The sequence below is a fragment of the Callorhinchus milii genome, unplaced genomic scaffold (genome assembly GCF_018977255.1).
Source record: "Callorhinchus milii isolate IMCB2004 unplaced genomic scaffold, IMCB_Cmil_1.0 Scaffold3, whole genome shotgun sequence".
NCBI lineage: Eukaryota > Metazoa > Chordata > Chondrichthyes > Chimaeriformes > Callorhinchidae > Callorhinchus > Callorhinchus milii.
In genome coordinates, this window is record NW_024704744.1 from 56,374,744 (window position 1) to 56,394,191 (window position 19,448).

General features: G+C 39.6%; 1 protein-coding gene across 1 annotated transcript in view; it reads right to left on the bottom strand.

The window, feature by feature from the left end:
• The window catches only part of ryr2a (ryanodine receptor 2a (cardiac)), a 373,023-nt gene that overhangs the window by 96,493 nt on the left and 257,082 nt on the right, over positions 1–19,448 (bottom strand). The window contains 12 exon segments of the mRNA XM_042333111.1: positions 1,434–1,603; positions 4,006–4,126; positions 6,656–6,761; positions 7,999–8,185; positions 9,062–9,197; positions 10,100–10,203; positions 11,777–11,909; positions 12,407–12,521; positions 13,687–13,960; positions 14,565–14,708; positions 17,391–17,496; positions 17,949–18,149. Coding sequence (XP_042189045.1) covers positions 1,434–1,603; positions 4,006–4,126; positions 6,656–6,761; positions 7,999–8,185; positions 9,062–9,197; positions 10,100–10,203; positions 11,777–11,909; positions 12,407–12,521; positions 13,687–13,960; positions 14,565–14,708; positions 17,391–17,496; positions 17,949–18,149 — 1,797 coding nt within the window.

The following is a 19,448-nucleotide window of genomic DNA, read 5'->3' on the forward strand; positions in this document are numbered from 1 at the left end:
TTTATCCTTTAGGATTATCAGGGCAGGACAACCGGAAGAGTACAATTCAGAGGTGTCGAGATATGAGGGGAAGGATTCCCAGCTAGATACATTGGAATATTAAAGGTTCTATGGACTTAATGCATTTGGCTTTGATGTCCAAAATGTTGTGACATGGATTCCAAATCCAAATATTAAGAACACAAAGTTCAGTTAAAAATGGTCACAGTTTTTACCCCTGCCTCTCTGAAAACCCTCCAGAATCATTGTTACTAGAAAACTGCACAGTAGATGGAATAATGTTTCCATAATCAGGTCAGCTTTAGCACAATGTGCACTGTAGATTGGGTTTATATGAAGACAACTGGCTTCCTGGGTTGAGTTGAAGCTCTGTAAATGCTTCTTTAACAAACGTTGAACAATTAACCTGACTGAGTGTGTACAGGAGGGATGGAAGCATATAGGAGAGGGGAAATGGGTGGGAATGGGAGCTTGTGTGGAATACAAACACCAGCACAGACTGGATGTGACAAATGGCCTGTTTCCATGCCGTATCACTCTGTGTGAAAAAAGATAAAGGTTTCGAAATGGAAACTGCCACCAATGCCTGAGGCAGCCTGAGCTTTTGATACACAACAGGGACAGTGTAGAACACAACAGCAAGCAGGTAGTGAGAAATGTTGTTATTTCAAAGAACAACCAGGAAAAGCTGGTATTGATTTTCTTTGTTTAGAATTTGGATTGTGGCATCAGCCACATAACTGAAGTATATTTCCAGTATAACCAGCAGTATAACAGTGCAGGTCCCATAGTGTTTATGTAGGATACAATGTCAATGTTTGCATGGTGTGCACAGGATAATGGTGGCCAGTTTACCCTATCAGCCAAAACTGCTTGCAATTTTTAAAAAGGTAATTATGAAGCACACAGGCATTTGGCCATCACTTTTCTGGCAGTTTATGCGACACAAGCTAATTCAGACTGAGCCACATCAGCTGGTGCAAATCGTCCATACAAATAAAAGCATACAATTCAGCTAGGCTTATGTTATGATGAACTCGGAATTATTATGCAGGAGTAAGAACCTATCCAACCTGAACCTTATTACTACAAATTGAAGCCTGCAGTAAAGTACAGCAGGCTACATTTACCCATCCACTGCTAAACATGTTTTTTCACTGTTGCCCATGTACCTTTGGAAGTCTATTAAATGATATCTTCACTACAGCTACGCATCAAGGATGTATAGCAGCAAGACGTTGAAACTACTGCAATTGACACTGACTTTATTTATTTGAATCCACCATCTGGTGTGCCTGCTAGTGCTGCAGTCAAGATGTTTTACTTTCAGGGACGTGGCTGGATTGACAAATCACCCTTACACTTGTAGCGCATTGATTTAAACAGCAGAGACATGACACCAATTAATTCTCAGCAGCCTTTCAATCACCCACCGTGTCCAGTGAGGCTGCAGCACGGAGGTCTGGCAGGAAGCCAACCTCTAGCAGATGTAGAAGAAATTCCTGATCTTCGATTCCGTACACCCTGTCCAGGAACAAAACCATGGCTGCCTTGTGATCAGGGCAGAATCCTGCCGACATGTCCGGCTCTACCACCGTCCCATCTAGAAAGAAAGGAAGAGATGTTATTCATAAAATCATAGCATCTTTCAGCACAGAAGAAGGTCTTTTATGTACTTATTGATTCTCTGTAAGAGTTAGCTATTTAGCCTTTTCCCTCAAACCCTTGTCCAGAGGGTTCAAACACCTCTCCGGGATAAGCATGAGGAAAGTTTCATGGAATGTACTCTCAAAATAAAACTTTTACACGGTATGTAACACTCTACTTTCTGATGTACCCAGGCCATGTATATACACAGCCAGCCCGTGAGAGGTGTATTTGTGTGTCCTGATGAAGTCAGATAGTCTTTGTGATTTTACCTTCCCTGGGAGTTAGCACTCAGCTCTCATTTGGCAGCCCCTCGCAATAATTGAGCAGAGATCCAAACGCAGATAGACTGAGGGGGAAAACAATCAGACAACTCTCACTGCTCTAAATCACTGCAGTCCTCCCCGCAACAAAAATACACAAACCCAATACAACTATCTGCAAAGCACCGAGAGAAATGGAACAAAGGGGAGAAACTTTTATTCATTAATCTGGGATTAATAAAAAAAATCAGTTTTATTCAACATATATAAGGCAACATTATATAATATTTGTGTAGTGTACTATTTAAAAGTACTGTATGCACGAATGTGGTAAATGTCAAATGTCTATGAATTGTGTTTTCATCATATTATCTCCCACAAGTGTTGAATAAGTATTGATGTGTTATGCACTGCAATCAAATGCATCTTATTGTTCTGATAATCTCCCTGTGCTCGTGGAGCAAATTATAATCAGCAGTGCTTTTCTGCAGTGTATCAATGAAAAGCGCATCTAAGAGAACTAATAAATATGTAAGCATCGTTTCACTGCAGCAGTTCATGTAAACAAGTCAGTTAAGATTTCTCACCTGCAATCCAATGATATGTCATTGCTTTAAAATAGAAATATCAAGTTTAATGTTCTACACAACCTGAACCCAAAGATGATCATTTATTTTAGCGCGAGAGGCTTGTTTCTCATGGTGATTTCTTCCTATGGTTGTTATATTGCAGCTAAGTACCTGCTCAATAGAATCCAACCTACATTGTTCAGGTTTAATCAGAATAATTTAACTATTCTGGGTGGGGGGAGAAGAGCAGGTAAGTGAACTCCTTGGGGCTGAGTTGGTTCCAGGGTGGCGTGCTTGGCAGGGAATATTGGAATCTAGTCCATGTTTTCTGGTGGTCTCAAAAGTTCCTGAACTTAGGCGGGTCAGCAGTATTTCAGGTCACTGCTGATGACAGACCAGCCAGCCTGACTCATTAGCAGGACTTGGAAGGGCAGACTGGGGGTAGGGATTCTTTCCACTTGGATCCTGGTAAACCTGCAAGTCAGATAAGGTGGTTCTAGCTGGACAAGAAGTGAGAAGTTTTCAAGACAGGCCTCACGATTGCAGACTTATAGTTTTAGCTGGTTAAACTCCATCAGTTCCCTGACAAATATTCTGGAGACCACATGAGTTGCTTCTTGCCAACCTGCACCTTATACTCTCCGGCATTAGGTAGGCAGGATGCCTTCCTCCAGGGAGAGTGCACATTCCATTTCAGACACAGGGAAATTTCCATGTGTAGGTGGTGTGCACATGTGGAACTCTCGGTCTGGTTTGGATATTCTTAAATGTGATAATGAGTATCAGACAACCCAACAGACCAAAATTAATAAGTAAATAAAAATAATTGTGAAACCTATTGATATTGCTGACTTTGAAAGCTAGAGTTTGAAATAAGTCCTTAAGATAAAATCTGAGCAGACTTTGTTACTCTTTGTTACTCAACATCTTATATTGCTTCTCACAGTGTGTGGGTTGAGAGAAGCAAGTCTGAAAAGCCTGAGGCAATTCTTGCAAAGTCCCTGATCATTCTTTATAGGCTAATATTCACTACTTGCAGCTCATGTGTCCTGTATATTTGTTCTTTTACAGAGAAATGCAAGTGAATTTCACCAGTTGAAACTCAAGACTTGATGGAACTGAAACAGTTTCCTGACTGTTCACGAGATTAGTTTGGATGACCAAAGCCTTTTGGCCCATCTGATCTCATCCCACTAGAATAACCGCCCTACCATTTTCCCATCACAGCATTGAGCTGCTTTTTAAATAAGTCCAGGCCTTTGTTGTTGCGTGTTCACCTGCAAAATTTACAGTCGCTCTATTTTACAGTAAATCAGGTGAAGAGCTAAAGGACGTCCTCCTGATGTGAAAGGCACTCGATCAAATGTAAGCATTATTATTTAGCTTTTCTCAATGGCCTCTCACTCACCATAATAACATGATTTTACCAACACTGATCTGCTATCAAAGTTTTATCTTTAACTCTCAGATTTATTTTTCATCCATTGTAAAATACAGTACAAAGTTGATCAATATGGTAAACTCACCCTTAGCAATGGTTGGCATCTGGAAAGGAATGCTGATAACTCCCTCCAAGTCTTCCAGGGGAATCAGTGAGCGAAGGATGGCTTTAATTCGGATTGCCTCACCTTTACCAGCGTTAATGAGCTATTACCATTGAAAGAAAAATGTAAAAGTCAAATTATTGTGAATAATAATTTTCATTTTCTTAAAGACAGCAAATTCTATTTCACTGTTTTCAGCCACTTCTGCTACCTTGCCCGGTGACCTCTGCTACTTTGCCCAGTGACCATTCCCCAGCCTGAGCAAGATGGATCAGCAAGCTATTCAACCACAAGAAGAATCACAAGCAGACTTCTTTGCATCCTCTCCTAAGCTAAAATCTACACATTTGCATTTTGTGGACAGTAGACAGCAATCAGGTCCACAAATGCAGACTGATTTTTTTCCTTGTTCAAGGTGATTTATATCAGATTTGATGTATTTACCTATTATATAAGAGCTAAATACATCACATAAATTACCACTTTTTTTTAAAACAAGTACTGTTGGGCCTGTAGATCAGTCTACTGTGGATACCTTTAAAACCAGGGCTTAATTGGATAATCAACTCTGAAACACTAATAGTGCTGTATGCCAGAACTATACCTTGTGTTTTTAACCAGAAATTAAACTCGCTAAAAATCCACTGTGGGTCCAACAACGTCCAAAAGAGAAAGCCTGTACATGGTAACTAGCAAGCTCATGTTTAGGAATTCAAATTGAGTACAAACGGTATTTTTCACAGAGGGCTGGTAGAATGTGAGATACTTCACCGCAAATGAATGCTGATGCCAAGCACATCACAACCTTTAAAAGGCATTTGGAATAAATACACAAGAAAAAATATTTAACAAGACGAAAGGTCATCGGGCAGAAAAGCAATTTTAGGGCAGATAGCAGGAGGTGTCTTTACACAGCAGGTAAATGGCTTAGAAGGAAAGGACGTCAAGACCAGGATGTTGGACCAACTTAAGAAACAGTATAATGTGTAATGGGAATGGATAAGAGCTGGAAGTCTGGTGGGACACAATCAATTAGACCAAAGGGTTGTCTTCACTTGAACCTTTCTTGTGATTACTGCTGACACAATTGTATATTTCAGCTGTGAAACACATAAACCTTTTGTGTGTGTTTTTTTTAAAGTGTTCCCCAGTGATATTTGGTAGGAAATTCCAGTCACTTGCAACTTATCACAGGGTCGTAGGTCAAGTTTTTTTCCAAGCTACCAGCTGTTTTGAAGCAGCTGACTATCTTTAGCAAGCCATTTAAATTGGCAGTGCAAGCGACTGAGGAGTGGTCCAGTAATTGGAGGCAACAAGAACAGCAACAAAATTACATTTGTAAAGCGCTTTTAACATCGGGAGGGTGTCCCAAGACGCTGGACAGACAGAGTTTCAGATCCGAGCTGAGGGTCCGGGTGGAGGAGGGTGGAGGGCAGCAGGGGAAGCAGGGAGATCAAAAGCATGGTCGATGAGGAGGGTCTTGATTTGGGTCTTGAAGGTGGGAAGGGAGAGGGCGAGGCGGAGGGATTGCGCAGAGGTAGGAAGAAACAAGACCATGGAGGGCTTTGAAGATGAGGACCAGGATCTTGAACAGAAGCCAGTGGAGTTAGGCAAGGATGGGGTGATAGGGTCGTGGAGCCTAGTGCAATGTTTACACAGTCGCACAATGTGCCTCTCCATTTCATCCTCAGCCTATGAAAAGAGCCCTTAAATAATTATGTACTTTAATAATTTGGTAGAAAAGAAACATGCAGTTATGTATGGCGAGTTGCATGTGAGCTGTAACACTCAGCACTTGGTGTCTCTGATGCATCAAAATGTGATTTTTAACAAATGGGCTAAAAGAATGTTTAAACAGAAATGAAACTTCCAGTAGGAATTAAACCAGTTAATGCAGAATGACTTCTGTTGTGTCTGGGCTTAAGATGAACTGCCTGTACCTTTACTATCAGAGTTTCTTTTTTAAATGTCAAAACCTTTGTAATGTTTTGTCACTCTTTGCCTTCATTCGTCAAGTCTTGACAGTAGACAAATGATATTTTGCTTTCAGTTTTACTCTGGGGAAGGGCTGGACCCTGACAAGATCACGACATCGAACAGAGAAGATGAACTTGTCATTCCACGTCTGAAGAGATGGTAATTGTCAGTCGTCAATAACGTGCTGAGGGGCTGTTGCTGGATACAGGTGCTACAATTCAGGTCAGTTCCTGCATTGCGCACACTGGATACATGATCCACAACACACCTATTACAACAGGAACAATATGTATATGTATTGGCTGCCCCGTTTACTTCCAACAACTTACAACTGAATGCCACAGTTACCACGTTTCTTTCCAGGATAGTATTAACAATTATTTGTATTATTAGCATCCTGCTCCAGTGCTGCAACCTTGTAAGTACAATGGGCGCAGTGGGCCAGCTTCAAGCAGGCTCAACCACTGTGATGGATTTGGACTGGTGGTCACACCAGTGGATCAGTGACTAAATAAATATCGACACATTGACACGCCAGAATTTTCAATGATGTTACAGTAACACAACTTAAAATACCTGCTAGACCATCCAACTTTAAAATGTTAGCAACATTGACCTTTATCATTTCAATCATTTAAATTGAATTGCTACTCACGTGGATCTCTGGAGCACAACGCCCTAATAAGTCAATCAAAGCAGAGTAGAAGGTCATTATGGCATTCCCCATATGAATGGTGTCATCTTCCTCTTCCTCAATATCCCTATTAATCAAATGTATTCAAACAATATTCCTCAATTGTGAATAACTTAATAAGACTGTATGGCTGGTTACACAGCAAATTCAATTCAACACTTAATGTTGTAAACATTAACAAAATGTCGGCTAACACTCCAATGCAGTGCTGGAGTGTGTTGCATTGACAGAGGTGCCGCCTTTCAGATGAGATGTTAAATCGAGGCCACGAATGCCTATTCAGGTGGACATTAAAAGATCCTATGGGACTACTTGAAAAAAGGCAGTTATTCCCGATGTTCTAGACAAGAATCCAATCCCCAATACAAAAAGTGGTAATTCACTTTATGGTTGCTTTTGGGACATTGCCATATATAAATTGCTGCATTTGCCTATAAAATATACAGTCTCTCCACATTGCAGTATATCCTGTGAAGTGCTTTGAGATGTCCTCCCAATGCGAAAGGCCCAATATCAAATGTAAGGGATATTATTTAGCTTCTCCCCAATAGCCTCTGGAATTATTCAAAAGGAGAAACATCTGTACAGTAAAATTAGGAGTGTGAAGAAAGAGCTGGAGAAAGGGGTAAGTAAATTAAGATAGTGACTTCGTAATAGCGAACTCTATGTTGAAAGTGTCTCTGTTTCATCTTTCTATACGTGTGCTGTGAAATGGAACATGCTTCCGCTCTGTGAACTCAGTGTCTGAATCAGGCAGTGCTCGGTCAGGTACAGCACAGCGAGAACAACACTCCCTACCTACATAACCCAGTCAATGAGTCTCAGTGAACCCCAATGGAGAATCTCCTGCTGAACTTTTATGGTACTTTGAATTGTCCACTTAAGCCATCCTGCGGCCCATTTGACTGAATGCCAAATTAAGGGTCCATGTTGTATTATAACTCTTATTATCAATAATAAAATTCTTGCATTTGAGCTGACACCTGTAATGTCAAAATATCTCAAAGCACTTCACAGTTAATTGCTGAAAATTGCTGTAAACCTGTAGACAAATTTGTGAACAGCAATGTCTCACCAACCGCCATGAAGCAAAATGGTCAATTTATCACACAACAAAAGACAGAAAACTTTCATCTGTCAGTTTGGATAGCAATGTCACGCTGCTGGTTTAAGCAATAAACCACAATAACCATGAGGAGCAAATGTCTCAAATGGGCCCCAACAACAACCACCTGCATTTATATATGACAGGATAGTCTCTTGGAGAGCTCAGAGACAACACTCTGCCAAGGAGTTGGACTTACAGGCTTCTAATGAAGTCATCAGTTGGTGAAGGGCCATCCCTCGCTGGATCTTCAGAGATCTTTATTGCTTCCTCCATGGCAGCTAGAAGCCCATCTCCACCTTCTCCTCGCAGGGCTGGTCCAAAGCACTCAGGGCGACGAATCAGCAGCCTCACTACCTCATTGGCATTCTCTTCCACACTCTCACCTGTAGATTCAAGCAACACCATGAATCCAAAACAGAAGCTGAAAATAGCACTTCCCAATCTTTATCCGAAGATCGCAAATTTGACCCCCTTTTGCAACATTGCACATCAGTCTTCCATTGCTGGCTTGAATGTTTCATACAGAAATCACCCTTATATCAATCAGATTGTTCTGGACAACTTACACTAAAAAGTTTTTTTTTTTACAGATTCAACAAAGTCCATGTAGCTTGTTTCCTTTCATCTCAGGGATCGAATTAAACAAGCATTTTTATTTTAACAAGTCAGCAAAAGGAAATTTTTAATGACAAGTTGTGCCAATTATTCCCAGCCTCCCTCCTCACCAATTTTCTCCTTAGAACTAAGACAGAACTAAGGTCTGGAAGGATTTCTTCACACAGAGATGTGGATTGCTCTGCCCCAGGAAGCTGTAGAGGGGGAATCAATGGGGACCTCTTAAAGAGACAGAAATTTGGGTAGTAGTGATATCAAGGGATATGGCAGAAAGGCAGGGCATGAGGATTAAAAGATCTGCCAAGATCTAATAAGTTGGTAGTACAGGTTCATTGGCTAAACAAGCTCCTCCTGTTCCTGTTTTCCTATGTTCCGAAAGCAGCAATTCATCCTGGAAATCCTCTGAGCCATTTAGCAGCTCTTGAAACAGCAGTGAATGGCAGAAAGGCTTGTAGAAATATCCAGGACATCAAAAATAATATTCCACTCTTTGAATCGTGTGATTCATACACAACTTCCAGAAAATATGTATTTTGGTCCCTCACGAGAATTGCAGCACTTCTGACAAATTACATGAGTACTATCAAGGAGAAAATTTCCCCCTTCACATATTTTGCTCAGTTCTCCTGTGGCGAGAGACATACCATTACAAAAGACAGCAAACCGAAGAAAATCCAAGTAGCGTTCCCCTTCCACAGGATTCCAGCCAATATCCGGGTATCCCTTGAAAACCAACATGCCACAGCTCTGCAGGCCACACCCAGCCAAGTACTGAACAACCTGTAAAACAAAACAGCAAAATATCTAACGCATCTTTGGGCTGCAATGGGAATTATCTGGCTTTATGTCCATTCAATTATCAGATAAATATCTAAGTCACATCCAGTAAAGAAACCACATCATACGTCAGCCGAGTCTTGAGCAAGATCAAGATTCTTAGCGACTGGTTCATGAAATAGCCTTTGACACAATTCTCTTTTTGTTAGAACAACATTATTGCATTGAAGCACATTATCCCATCACTTACAGAAAATTTCACCGCAATAATTAGTTGCTTCCCCCCAAATACTGACATGCATTTTTCCAGGAAGTAATGCCCCTTTGAACAACAACAACATTTTACATTTATATGGTGTGTTTCATATCAGGAGGATGTCCCAAAGTGCTTGTACTGTTACTGTGTCATTCTCCTTTCATGTGGGGGGGCTCAAGAAGAAAGTTTGGGGTATCTACAATGGTGAAATCATTTCCAGAACAGTTTTATCCATTTGAAATATTTCAAAGATATTATGCTGAAAATGTGTCAAACTATTCAAAAACACATTGTAAAAAGCGATTCGAAGCTAACATGCACTTTTCCTTTAAATAAGTTGACATGTCTTCACAGGTCATAAGTATAAATATAAGTCATATATTTGAGCTGAAGCTCTATGAAAACCTACTATTTTAATCAAAATGATACCCTATCACCTAATTTTAACTCACTGAGCACAACTTCAGGAGCTATGTGCTGACATCAACCTGTTGGTGTAGTTCAAATATTAATTTTCAACAATCATGCCATGCAAGGCATGATCAGATATACATGAAGCATGTTAAAAACGTCACAAGCTGTAAGATATACAATGTTGGAACATGTGAAGAAAAGCCACAGCGTGTTCTGTCACCATGCTGATATTTACTTTTTCTAAGTCAGGCTCTCGTAATGCTAAAGCAAGTTCATTGTTGTCCATCACAGATGCTGCAGCAACATCCAAAGGCGTGGAGCCTCGCATTGAAGGAGATGCTGTTAAGAAAACAAAAGGGCACATTTAGCAAATAACGTCAGGAGTGCTGTTTGGATTCATGCAGCAAACAAAATCATTTGTATGGAATTCCCCCTTCCATTCGTAATAAGCAATCCAAACTTTGGCTTTGCTGATACAACTAATGGAGGAATCTCACAGTTCAGTTTTAATTACATCTTTTATGAATTTTGCAATTTTTAATAAACATTCCCCCCCACCACCACCCCCGATCTCCTCCATCCAATAGAAAATTTAAGTTTTACAAAAATAGTTCTTTTCAAAAGCCTAAGTAAAATCCAGAATTAGGTTGCATGATTTTCACTTGTTATTGCTTAATGCTGTGTTATCAAATGTCTGTGTATCATACAATCTCTAAAGCCTGCTTAATTGCTTCAAAGCTATCTCACCAAGAATCATCTGAAGCTTTTGGGGTTTCTTTTAGGAATAATAATAATAAATAATAATAATCCTTACATTGGATATTGCGCTTTTCACGTCTTCGAGACGTCTCAAAGCGCTTCACAGAATATATTATAATGTCAATTGACTGTATATTCGTGGCAGCCAATTACGCATTGCAGTGTCCCACAGTCTTGGATTGAGTGACTAAATTATTATTGTTTTTTTTCTTGAGGGATTATTTAAACAGAAGTTAAAAATTTCCCGTGTGAAATAATAATAATAATCACATAATCAAAACTTCTCAAAGCATTTTCCAGCATTTTTATTGTGAAGGGTATTGAAAGGCGCTCTATAAATGAAATCTTGTTGTTGTAGTGACTGTGTAGTTATAGGCCAAATGCAACTTTATGTCATCAATTCAATACTATTCCCAAATTCAAATCTTATGTTAGGTCTGGGCCCTGTGCCAGAACTAAAGCCTCACTGCCCCACTGTGACATTTCCATCCTCCACACCAGTCTCCTTGTGGCATTTGGATTCTAACTTGTGCCAAATTGTGTGCTGTTGATTTGAATCCAGTTGAAACTGTTGAGACTCATTTCTTGTAGGACTCTTAATGCCAGCGAGAGGATCAGTAAGTCCATCAAGCTGAATATTGATCAAACCAAAATCTCTTGAGTTGAAAATATGTTCCAATCCATTAACCTCCCCAGATCTAATTCTATTTAATATTAACCACTATTATCAAAATGTTAAACAAAAGTTCTAAAAAAGCCTATATAATAACAAACAGTGTTACACATTACACTCAGTGCTAAAAGAAATCAATGAAAATCCCATACTTGGAGGAATAATAATAATAATCCTTGCATTTGATATAGCGCTTTTCACGTCTTCTAGATAAATAACTGCATCATCAGCAATTCACTAGTTTTTGACAGAAGTAAATATATTACATTACTTCAACAAGAACATGCAGTTGCATAACACTCTTCACATAGGATGAACACTTTCAAGCACTTATTTTAAATGTTCGTGATTTACATAATTTATTAACTCTAATTTATGATTCCTTCAGATTTATTTTCAAGGACGTTTCATGGTGTGAGCATCTGTTAATTCTTAATAAAACAGCAGGATCTTAGATAGCTTCCACATCTGACTGCTTACCTAGTCCAACGCTGCTGTTTTCCAATAAATAGCTTAAGTGGTCGAACATAGCTTTCTGATTTTGTCGACTAATTCGGCAGAAGTAGCACAGGAAACGACAACAGTTGGCCACCATCTTTGGGAAGATGATTTCCTGAACAAACAAAAAAAAAGTCAGTGTATTTTAGAAAGTCTTTTCCGAGTTACAAGACATTGTATCTCACATTCCAACTAATCGCTGCAAGATATGTATCTTAAGTCCTACTTAAACACAAAACATTATATTTTGAATTGCAGAAAGTCATATCAAATAATTCAATTTATTTTATATTTTGCAATATCTTATTTTCTAAGCCTTATAGTTTTAACCAGTTTTATTCAGACATTGTTTTCTTTCGATTTAACAAGAAGAAATAGAAAGGTTGTTTCACAATATAATGTCCCTATATCCAATTGGTCAATACTATCACCGAGTATTTTTGAAACAAGAATTATATTGTTTTGTCTCTTTCTAAGGCACATCCTGAATACTGAACTGCATAATTTCTTAATTGGGCAAATTTTAATCTACCTTTATATTTTTTTAACTCAAATCACATTTGCTTATTTTATACATACAGTGAATATAGTAATTAATCCAGCCATGTCTACCTTTGATTCTCCTGCTCCGAGCACATTGACCATAACCTCCATCACGGTCTCATGCATCCCCAGGGCCCTCATTAGATTGGGATGTTGGTAGAAAACTTTATTATTCATTATGTCCCTAGATGAAAAAACAGCTTGATTATAACACATGTATTAGCAGAATGTTTCACTAGCAAGGGATGGTTAGGGTTACTGAGATAACAGTTAATGGTTAAAGTTGTTGAGACAATAGTTAATGTTATTGAGACAATGGTTAGTGCTGTTGAGTCAATGGTTAGGTTTGTTGAGACAATGATCAAAGTTGTTGAAGCAATGGTAGACTTGTTGAAGCAATGGTTAAGGTGATTGAAGCAATGAGCCAAAAATGCAGCAGTTTGCCTCCAGGTCTGTTCCCACATAACTGATTTTAACGAGGGTAGCAATTGGGTTGCTACAGTTGGCCTTAGCACTCCTGGACTGATGGTTCTTTAAATCAGACAGTATTCCCAATCCAATTGTTATCTGGAGACCGTTGCTGGAAACTGAATGTGTTGTATATCAGCTGAGAATAGGACTAGTTCAACTGTGATACCCTGTTCAGTCAAACAGCAAGTCAAGACTTTCTGCCTCGACACACACATTAAGAATAGCACTTGAACTAGGTACTGGAAAGTTGCCCATTGAATCATATAACAGCATAAGACACTGCCTTCAGGAGCAGAATAAAATGAGGAATAGGAAGCTACTCCTTTCATAACAAATTACAAAAACTTCTGTTTATCGAGGTAGTTTCCCAATTCCCCCACAATCCACAGAGCTGGGAGATGTCTCACACATCTACACGATGTGGAAAATACCTGTCCAGACAGCACACCCCGAATAAGATAGAACTCTATCCAAATGCTTAAATAGTATAATAATAACAATAACAATGAAGTATAGTGCCACAGCAGAGCAAGAGAAAAAAAACAGAATAAATAACAGACAGAAAAAGAGAGGTGGACACAAAGAGGGAGGCGGACACAAAGAGAATGACCGTGTGGAGAAAAGGGCTATGTATAGAGTCCACTGTCTCTATACACGGTAAGAAGGGCTGATACTGTGTGTGTATAACAGTGAAAATATAACTCCTAAAGGAAGGAGGCTCTCTAATGCACAAGTAATTGTTTTTCAATCAGCTCAATAGCTGCACATATTTGAAAACCAATCCAGCTTGGCATATTGTTTTTCTAAATACTGTATTCATTTTCATTCCATATCAACGTTGTACAATTGTCTGAACTATATAAATGATGTTGACTTACCCAAGCCCACAGATCATTAACTTCTCCTCTTCTTTACCCATTCTGACACTCAGTAGGGACCTGATCTGGCCCAGTGAAGCGAGTAAGTTTATTGTATCCTCCACAGACACGCCATTTATTGTATATGACTTTGGTAAAGCACGAACAAGCTCACCAATGCCATCATACTGCCTGTGCAATAAGACAAACATGGCCCTGACCAGCTCCGGGTCTTCAATCACTGACTCCTGGGCCCAACGCACCATGGTCTCGGAGATCAATTGCTGCAGCGTGGCTAAGATTGAAAGATTAAAGTTGGAAGTTAGGTTGAATGCAAATTATATATAAAATCATGATACAAGGTACTTCCCAGATTCAGTGTTTACGACATATACATCCCATAGGAATATATGCCAAGAAACAAATTCCTGAAGTTTCTCCACAACCATGTACCATGCTGAGTGTAACTTGAAGCTTCAATAATGTTTTAAAAATCATTTTTAATCCCTGTACCAAATCCTGTGCTTTATGCCGACAGTGGAGAGTTTTTACAAGTATGCTGTAATACTAACAGCCATTACTTAAGCAAAAATAAACATGGGTGGAACCCAGGGTACTCATTCAAAAGACAAAAGCTTGTGGCTGTAATGAGAGAAACCTGGGTAAATATTCTGAAAGAATAGGACCAAATGAGTTAATGGATCTTCTTCATCCCAACAAATGTTTTTAAATGAAGGAGTAAAATAGCTTCAGAACAGGGGAGAAAGTTGAAAGAGAAAAAANCGGGAGAAACTAGACGGAAAGGATCAAAGTGAAGCGCTAGGCAAAATATAAGGAGACTACACGTTCTTAAAGTTTACATCTGTACATGTCAACACATTTGGGAAACAAATACTGACTGGGATTTTTTGCCTCCTGCTCCACTGGGTTCTCCGTCTGCTTCTTCGTTAAGTACGTCACTTTTTCCACCAGGTTCATGAGTCGGCCTCGAATTGTGGAGTCACTGTCACTGTCACTGGCTTCTTCTTCTTCCAGCTCAATACCTGAAACAGAGTAAATGTCAGGTACATTTAGGACTTAAAATCGCAGCCAAATTAACAGCTAATGGAACACCAACCACAACCGGGGACTCCCGATGTAAGGTTGTTTCAAATGTGCCAATTCTAAGCCATCAGGTCTGTCCACTGTGTTTATTTAAACATGTTCAGCAATTAAATCTTAACAAATAAATTGGCTATTAAAATCCCCCTCCATTTATATGGTAGTGATAACCACTGAAAATACATCCAACATTGTATAATCTTGTTCATTTGTGTGCCTTAGTGAGTTTTTCAATCTTCACATTGATATTTCCAACAATGTCGACTTGGTTTACTTGTGAAAGAACAATGTGCTTGTGGAAGCATTTTCAGTGGGTGTTCCATAATTTGAGATGTGTCTTTTTCTTGTGATATTTACTAAAAGTGCATCCAAAGTCTTTCTCACGATTGGCAGTAATACCCACAAGGTCTACAGTTAAAATACATGTTAAATTAATTCCTCTAAAGCACAGTTCTTTAATAAGTTAGAGCAAGTGAACATTGCATCCATGAGGCAGAAGAAAATAGAGGATTATTGGAGAAGTGATGGGGAGAGGTGGAGTATAAATATGAACTATTTGGGCCAAATGGCCCGTTTCCAAGCTGCATAGTCTGTGTAATTCTATATAATTCATTGCCAATTACTTCCACTGTTATTTCCTTTTTATGCTTAAAAAAAACTATTTCTCATTGTAAAAAAAATTACAGCTCTAATAGATTGGGACACATATCATTCCTGTTACTGTCATCGTATTGGTCAGCCAAAGGGACCGGAAATCGATTTAATGTACATACTTGGAAGCTGAATGCATTCCTGGGTTAACATCACAATGGATTTAGTTAAACTACACATTCGCATGGAAGCAGAATTTATGCAGTATGGTCAGGATAGAGTCAGCAACACACAAAATGCAAGCACTCAATTTCCATTTATCTCTGCTGAGGCAACTAATTTTTTCTTCTGCCCCCCCTGCCATGTCCAACCACCCACCTCCTCTTCCCTCCCTGCCACCCCCCCCACCACCACACACACACGCCTACAATTAAGAAAAATCGTATCAAGATTCCCGTCCACGTATGAAGCAGGAATCCAATTAACGTCTGTGATGTTGAATCAGCACAGCTCTCAGACCAGTGTTCTTACAACTCAGTACTTTGGAGACTACCTACACTCTCTTCTTCCAGACAGCCTAAACAAAGCACTCCAAGACTTTACCCTATGTGAAAAGGCACTATATAAATGCATGTTATTGTTCTATCCTTATACAAGTTAGGTCTCAGTAGTGATCTGTATTTTAATACTCAGCACTGCAAAGTTGCAGAATTTCTTTTCAGACATTCCACACATTCAAAAGAAAAAAATACACATTTTAAAATGCTGAGGGTATTTCAGTTATCATTTTCCAGCACACTGCAATTGTCCTTTGAGCAAGCTAACAATGAAGTGCACTGTGCATTGTTACTTTATTTTTTGCCTGTCATAATTCTACTATAATTAATGAGCTTAATTTGGTTAATCCCTTCAATTCCAGCTGATTCTGTCAATCATCTGCCTCTGTTGTTCTGCATTGATGGCTTATCAATAGTTTCTGTCAGTGTTTTATCATAGTTATCCCATCACAGGTTGGAGTTGCATTAGGGTTGCAATCATTCTTTTCTCACCATTGCACATATAAACAATTACAGATGACAGGGAATTGCATATAAAAATATTATTTCATTTCATTTCACCTCGTGTGAATCCCTTGCATAAATCAGAGACTTATTACGCACTCTTTTCCTTCTGTTCTGAAATTGCATTCTATGTGTTAACATCCCAGGCAGCCCAGTGGGAACAGAAGGTTTTGGATTCAAACTCAAACTTCATGTCTACTCAGGAATTTGATAAAATAATATAATAATCTTTGCATTTGATAAAATGCATTGTCACACTTGAAATTATTCCAGTGTTTTCAGGACATTTTACTGTAGAGTGAAATGACACAGCCATGACCCAAACAGCCATAAAGTGAATTCACCAAGCTCCGTGATCCTATCACCCCCATCCTCGCCAGGCTTCCCTGGCCAGAGGATAGAGCTCAAAATCCTCATCCTCGCTTTCAAAGCCCTTCATGGCCTTGCTCTTCCCTATCTCTGTGACCTCTAACTCCATATAGCCCTGTCCACTCAGAGGGTACTGGCCTGCTCCAGTGGCAGTTGGACCTTCAGCCATTCTGCCCTCACCCTTTCGAACTCCACGCCATAGTCCCTTCACATCATCCTCTCCCTTGCCTCCTTCAGGACCTGTCTCAAATGCAATTTGTTACTGTTGTTGTTTATCTAGGGGATTGTTCCCCAGGACACCAAGAGAAACTCCCTTCTCTTTTTGAATAGTGCATTGGGACATCAAAGAGCACTTGCACAGGCAGACATTTCATCCGAAGGATGATACCTCCAGCTCTCCCCCAGCACTGCACTGGAATGTTGACTTAAACTGTGAGCTCAAAGTCCCAACTTGAGGCTTAAAGCTCGCAATCCTCTGAATCAAAATGAATACCAGGTCTAAAAAAAAATAGGCAGGGTCACACCATTTAGAATTGATTCTCTTGACTATGTATCTCAGTTGCAATAAAGCCATTCCACTGTAAGTACTTGACAAACACCAACCACAATGAGCCATGAGGTCCTCGTGGAAATCCAACAGTTCTTCACGCACATCTTCAGGACAAGGGCACTCTTGTCTGTCACTTTTAAAGTTCAGTAACATGTTAATCTGAAAATCAAATAGTATATATTATTGATTTTTTTTNAGAGATACGGATAGTAGAAGTCCTTCAGCCCATTTGGCTTATTCGCTACAGATAGAAAGATGGTGACAGCACTCTCACACATTTCATGCAGAGCTATGTTGTCCACCAGGTAAGCAAGATGCGTCCCTCCAAGGAGAGTGTGCATTCCATTCCAATAAATATCTCTGGAATTTCCATGTGTAGGTGGGATGAAAGGAACTCTGTTGGTTTGGATAGTCTTAAGCATGGTGATGGGTTTCCGCAAGTGTCAGACACCCAGTTGACCAAAAAAAGGCATACAATAATGGATACTTTGCAGGCATCAATAAAAATATTGTGGGGAAAACAGTGAGAAGCACCAAAAGTTTGTGAGATTTGACAGCTACGTTAGTTGCTATTGAATTAACTCACAAAATAACTGCTCAGGTCTCCCTACCTGCTCCTGTGGTGGAGAACGGAACTCTTTGGTTTTCCTGGCAGTCAGTGCGGCAGACATGTTTAGTGCTTGCATGACTTCATTATATCGGAACCGCTGGTTATCCTGAAGCTTTGCCACAAAGTCATCTGAAAAGGCGACAATGGCTTCAATCCGGTGGCGAAGCTGACAGTCACACAAATACTGCAGCAGGAGGCACATCTTAGGAGAAAATGAGGCAATAATGTTATATGTTCACAGAGCCAATATCTCTTCTCATCAATTAGTCTAAAGTACCTGTAAATCAAAGGATCACTATCTAATCACTTTGTTCATAAGCTATGATAGAAAGGTTACTGTTCTATATAGTGATCTACAGAATTACAGAGCTCTTCAGTCTTGAAAGCACACTTCTCAGAGGGGACCTTACACAAGTATAAAATATTTTAAATGGGATTGAGAAAGTAACCTCAGAGCAATGTACTGAGACGCAGATCAAGAGGACAGAGGATTGGGATTGCAAAGAGCAATTTAAGGACAGTGATCATTTATTTAGAGAGTAATTAACGACCAGAACAGGTTACCAGGAAGGTTGAGGCCAGGACACTGGACTTGTTTAAGAAACAGCTTGATGCTGTGATGAGAGGATGAGAGAGTGAGTATTCTTGAGGGATAAGATCAAATGGACCAAAGGGCCTCTTCGTCTGATCTCTCTCATGATCTTGTGAGTTTTGAAGCTTGACTTGATAAAGTACTATAAAAATGCAAGCTCTTTCTTCTCTTCACTATATTCGTTTGTGGAAATCATCTCTACAAGTGTTGCACATTGAAACATCTTCCCTTTTCAGAAAATCATTATTTTAAAAAAGTGCTCAATTTACAATTACTCTTGGAAATCATTTTGTAAAATTTGTACTGTTTAAAATAAAATTATGACAGAGGCGGATATTTTGAAGGGGTGCAGAGTTTACACACTATACGAACATCCATTCTGCACTGTTTCTCCATGATGATGTGGTTATGATAGGGAATTCACTATGGGTGGGGCTGTGGGGTGGGGGAGAGAAAATTACTGGCACAAGGCACATATCTTCTCACAGTGCACTGAAGCTCAGCACATTCTAGTGCAGAACAGCATATTTTAGAAGACAAATGAGCTTAGGGGCGTGCTCCCGACGTGAAACGCGCTCTATAAATGAAATCTTCTTGTTGTTTTCTTCACTGTCTCCATGCCTGCTGAAAGGCACCATTAGCAGGTGATTGAGCAGTGCAAGGTTCGTGCAGGCAGCCTTGGAATGTGGTAGACTTTTACAGATTAAGTGCAATTAGCTAATACTCAAAAAGGATGGTTTCACCACGAATAGTGGCTAGTCCATTCAGCCATTCGCCCACAAAAATAATTTTTCACTCAAATGTGGACTTTGTTGACATGACATAATGATTTAATGTGCCAAGGGGCACTCGTAATTAATTGCACATGGCTCTTTAAATGGAACACATAGTAGCTACCGGGAAAACAAT